The sequence below is a fragment of the Ursus arctos genome, unplaced genomic scaffold (genome assembly GCF_023065955.2).
Source record: "Ursus arctos isolate Adak ecotype North America unplaced genomic scaffold, UrsArc2.0 scaffold_4, whole genome shotgun sequence".
In the NCBI taxonomy this organism is placed as follows: Eukaryota; Metazoa; Chordata; class Mammalia; order Carnivora; family Ursidae; genus Ursus; species Ursus arctos.
In genome coordinates, this window is record NW_026623056.1 from 1,092,620 (window position 1) to 1,098,063 (window position 5,444).

Sequence of the window (5,444 nt, forward strand, 5' to 3'; positions counted from 1 at the left end):
CAAGATATCAGAAGGTAGACCTTTGTTGACATCAGGCAAAGACCTTTTAGGCTGGATTATTTTTCTATCTGTTCATAATATCATCTTTAACATGTAGATACCCAAAACTCATGGTTGCTACATCTTAGGCATCACATTAATATTGAATGCAGGAATAAAAGAGCCAGAAAAAGAGACTTCTCCATATTAATCTTTGTATTTTAATCTGGGGAAAAAAAACCTTCCACAGAAAGCATTGTTATGTATCTCATCAAAACTCGGCTACATGCCCCACTTACACCAATCCATGGCCAAGGCACATAGATTATCATATTTCATCCCAGGTCTAAGATAAGAACTTACCCTCTCCAAAAATTGGAAAATCTCCACCAAATACCTAAATGGATAGGTGTTCTCCTGGCACAAACTGGTATGGAAAAGGCTTTGGGGTAGGCAGCCAATACATACACAGCAACCAATGACAGAATAAATTCCAAAATCAATGCATGATCAATAGTACCAAATTTGGAGAACAAGTATGTAAGATAAAGACTGAAAACTGTTTGTTATATGTGACATTTTTATATGTAGACCATTGTGTGCTAAATCCCTGGTGACTTCTCTAAAAGGATTTTCTGGAGCAACCTAGCTTGTTTTGGCTTGTTCAATGAATACGAGGTATAAGGTAAAATAAACTTACCTGTAAAGGGTTTTTACAGAGTAAAGGGAAAATAAGAAGGATACCCCCTTCCCATCCTTGACAGATTTGATTTTTGAAGGAGAGATACTATGTGCAACACATCAAGGGAAGTAAAAAGTTCAGATGAAGGAAAAAGGTTAATGCATCTGGATCCTTGGAGAGGGCTAGAATGTATGTGGAAGTGCTGGCCTTGAAGAGCACAGAGCATTAGCTAGAAGAATGCACTCTCCAGTCCTAAAACTCTTGATACACTCCTAGCCTTGCCACCTCCTCTTTCTCAGGCACTGTTTCATTTGTGAAGCGGGGATAATAAAACTGAACCCATCTTATAGAGTCATTAGGAGGTTTGAAAGAAATGATATACTTAACACAATTCCCTAAATATAGGAGACACTCAAATCTGTTATCTGTGATCATTAGGATTAATTATTATTTATAATTATATTTACTCCTATTTACTCTCAGATATGCAATATTTTATTTTATATTTGGCTTGTCATTAAGTAACCTGCTTACTAAAAGTGGTCTTGGACCAATGGTGATAATCACATCATAAACTAAGTATTAAAATTATTAAGCCTGTGCACCTGAGTTTCATTTAAACTAAAAAGTCCAATGTAGTGAGTGATGGGATATATTCAAGTAATTTTGTCATGGTGATCTCTATAAGCCCAGTGAAGAAGGAAAACAAATTTTTAAAAATTTCTATTTAAATTTAATTAACATACTATAATATTCATTTCAGAGGCAGAATTTAGTGATTCATCATTTAGTTGCATACATCACCCACTGCTCACTACTTCAAGTGCCCTTCTTAATGCCCATCACCCAATTACCACCCCCACACTCCTCCCCTCCAGCAAACCTCAGTTTCTTTCCTATAGTTGAGTCTCTTATGATTTGCCTCCCTCTATTTTCATCTTATTTTATTTTTCCTTCCCTTCCCTTATGTTCATCTGTTTTGTAAGAATGGAAAATTTAAGGGACTAAGAAAGGTTCAGGTAAGAGAAGAGAGAATTACATATATATGTGGTTTAAAAAAAAAAAACTTAGGGAAATGGTCAGAATAATGATCTAGAAATGTTTGAGAAATTTTTTAAAGAAAGACTTAAGTATGGGGTGAAAATTAAAGTAACCCCTTTTGGCTCTATCTGCAAAATTTATAGTCACATATTTTTCCCTCATATATCCCCCTTTATATAGTAAATTTGCTGCTAAACTTATTTCCTCCAAATTCTTCATTTTTTTTTCTCTCAGTCAATTATATCTAACTTAATTAGCAAGGCAACTAGGGGATCTATGTTTCTGCCAGTGATACTTAATCTTTTTAATTTTTATCGTCAGGTCACACAAAATCAACTCTCCTCTCCCAGTCAATGGGTGGATTAAATGACTCTGTGATCATGGAGATTGTGTTACTGGCCCTTTCTTTCTCTTGGGAGAAAAAACTTTTTCTCATCTTGATATGTTCTTTGCTCTATTTAGGGGTCATCTTGGGAAACCTTTTTATTTTGTTTTTGGTAATTTTTGATTCTCACCTACATTCTCCCATGTATTTCCTGCTGGCCAACCTGTCCCTCATTGATGTGGGTCTTTCCTCTACCACAGTTCCCAAGATAATCAAAGACCTCTTACATGAATACAAAGTAATTTCTTTCCAAGGTTGTATGACACAGATATGTTTTATTCTCATCATGGGAGGAGTGGAGATGGTGTTACTCATACCCATGGCATTTGACAGGTGTACAGCCATCCATAAGCCTCTTCACTACTTGAAAATCATGAATCCTAAAATATATATTTCATTTGTAATCACCGGATGGGTAACTGGGGTGATCCATGCTATGTCTCAGTTTTTATTTGTTATAAAGTTGCCTTTTTGTGGGCCAAATAAAGTGGACACCTTTTACTGTGACTTTCCTAAGATCATAAAGCTTGCGTGCACAGATGCAGCCAAGTTTGAGTTTATTGTTGCTGCCAACAGCGGCTTCATGAGCATGGGCACCTTCTTCCTGCTAATCCTTTCCTATTCGTTCATTTTGATCACAGTCCGGAAACGTTCTTCAGGAGAATTGTCCAAGGCATTTGTTACTTTGTCAGCTCACATCACTGTGGTTTTGTTGTTTTTCACTCCATGCATGTTTTTGTATGTCTGGCCTTCTCCCCCACCTTCAATTGATAAAAATCTGTTCATCGTGGACTTTGCTATCACCCCTGTCTTGAATCCTGCCATCTATACATTACGGAACAAAGACATAAAGGTAGCTATAAAAAGACTGCGCAAAAAGATATCTTATTCCAGACTGTGTTGACCACTTTTTTGGGTGAGTTTTAAAACTAAATATCCCATTACACACTGACCTATCCCTACTTAGGTACCTCAAATTTAACATATCCCGAACAAACGCATCATCTGCCATCCTAAGCCTGCTACTACTTCACCTGTGGAGTGTACAACCATTATCAATCACGGGAATGTAAATTCATCACACTAAGAACTGGTATTCTAACAGAGAACAGCATAATCTAACAAAGAACATTTTAATTTTGAATTTTTGTTTATTTCTCAAATAAAAATGTAATAACACTGTTTCTGCTATTCATAATGTCTAAAAATAACCTGTAAATTAGTTCTGGTGAATGAACATCAAGAATCTTCACATTAAATTGCTGAGTGTGTGTGTGTGTGTGTGTGTGTGTGTGTGTGTTTGTGTGTCTCCAACAGCTTTAATTATTATTTAAAAGAAGACCCAGAGACAAATTCAGTGGGCCAGGAGTTTATTTGGATGGGGCACCAGGAACACATTTGTTCAGAAGTGGAGACAGGGGACAGAAAAAGGAAGGATGCCAACAGAGGGTATACTAACTGGCATTCTACCATATGGACATTGGGGTGCAATTCTGCTATGGCCCTCTAGGAGAATGCACCTATTCTATAACATCTTTATTTCACTTGAGGCAAGGCAGCTGTGTATTTCTGTGTTGGGGTAGCTCTGAGGCATTAACTCCATGGAAGTTCCAAGCTTTCCCTACATAGCAGGTTGAACAGTTTTGATATCCAAAGAAAAGTCCTCAGGCAGAAAATCTTTGCAGTGTATGGTACAAAACAATATACATTCTTGGAAATATTAAGCACAGAGGGATATGAATGCAACACTGAAATTATCAGATACACTCCACATTTTCCCACGCTTAGAGGCATTCAAGTTCCATGTAAGTTCACTCCATCATTGAATTCTTCAAATACAGGAGTGTTAATGAAACAAGTATTAATGGCATCTATCATTGCATATGTACCCAAGAATATTTTCACTATCTTCTTCCTCCATAATCCATTCTAGATTTTCCTCACATTTCCACCACTCTTCTGATCTAGATCACTTGCTCAGATCCATATCTTCCTACCTAGTAACACTAAATCCATGATTACCATTCTCTTGTCATGCTTCAATTGCTGCAACTGCCCATTTAGAGTTATCACAATAATGGCTGATGCAAGTGTAGTAGCAATTCTATTTCTTTGTGATAATAAAGGTTAATTATACCTGGCATGATAGTAACTGTTTTTTGTCTGCTGATCTACAAACACAAGGAAACGAAAATGACTAGTGAGCTACTAAAACTTTAGGTTTACTGAAATGCTTACTCTGTCCCCAGAAGAAGCATTCATCCTACCCCAGCAGAGGTCAAAGCTGTAGGTTCAGAAAGCTCAAATTGTCCAAGGAAGTGGTGGTGAGTGGAGCCACTCTCACTGACTACCTTTGGTTTCCAGACCTATGCATTTTGGAATACAATACCTTATGATGTCCAGTGGCTCAAAGTATATATCACATGTTAAAGCACAAAGTGTCATCACCAACATACTTACTTGCACCTTTATTTGCATCTTTAAAAGGCTATTTCCATGATCTACTAGTCTCACACTTTTGCGTACCACATATTGCTGCACCAGTGGATCACTTGGTTATGTGCCCGCTGTTGTACTTTCTTGGCTGTAAAGATATTTCTTTGTCCTAAGCAATACTATGAAGGACATTAGACTTTCTATGTGTCTTTGGATCACTTAATGGTAAGCTACTGCCATAAGGATAGTCAAAACCAAAACCATATTTGGGAAACACATTTACCCCAGTAAGAACTACTTGCTATTCCTCCGTCATGAAAGGGATCTAATGTAAACAACTGCTAAGTTGCTACCAAGTTGCTACTTAAATGCATCAACAAATGAAACCATATCAAGGGTTCAGATTCCATCTGCATTTCTGAAAGGACAAACATTAATAGTGACTGTCACTTTAACTGCCTTACTGAGAAGAGACCATACTGAAAGAACCCATGGAAAGACTTCATCCTTGCCATTCATAAGTACTTCACTCATGGGTCCATAGTGCAAACAATATAGTGGCTGAGCTAGTTATCAACCCTGCTACTTAACACTCTTCTTGGAAAAGTCTTCTTGTTGTTCTTCCTGGTGTCTTCTGGCTAAAGAAGCAATTATATTACATATCATCATGGCCTATGTGTAAGTAACCACTATCCACTTTAAGTGACAATCCCAGTTAGGCAGAAATTATAAAACTCACCCATACTTGTAAGGACAAATATCATACACTAGAGCCATTTGATAATTCCCAGCACAGTGTTGGTTAATTGTTTTTTTGTTTTTTGTGGGTTTTTCTTTTTCTTTCCTTAATCACATAAAATAGACGGGTTAAGACAGATGGTGTAAAATGGAAATCAGCTCCAGAAACAAATAAACTAGCAA

General features: G+C 37.0%; 1 protein-coding gene across 1 annotated transcript; it reads left to right on the forward strand.

Annotated features, from left to right (window-relative positions):
* The first annotated feature begins 2,055 nt into the window (after positions 1-2,055).
* On the forward strand, positions 2,056-2,991 carry LOC113250020 (olfactory receptor 4F21-like). The gene has a single exon (XM_026491432.2). It carries the CDS (start codon positions 2,056-2,058, stop codon positions 2,989-2,991), a length of 936 nt encoding a protein of 311 aa, XP_026347217.2.
* The last annotated feature ends 2,453 nt before the right edge of the window (positions 2,992-5,444 follow it).

What these genes read in the sequence shown, in the direction of transcription:
- LOC113250020 (XM_026491432.2), top strand. Translation starts at nt 2,056, where the DNA reads ATGGGTGGATTAAATGACTCTGTGATCATGGAGATTGTGTTACTGGCC.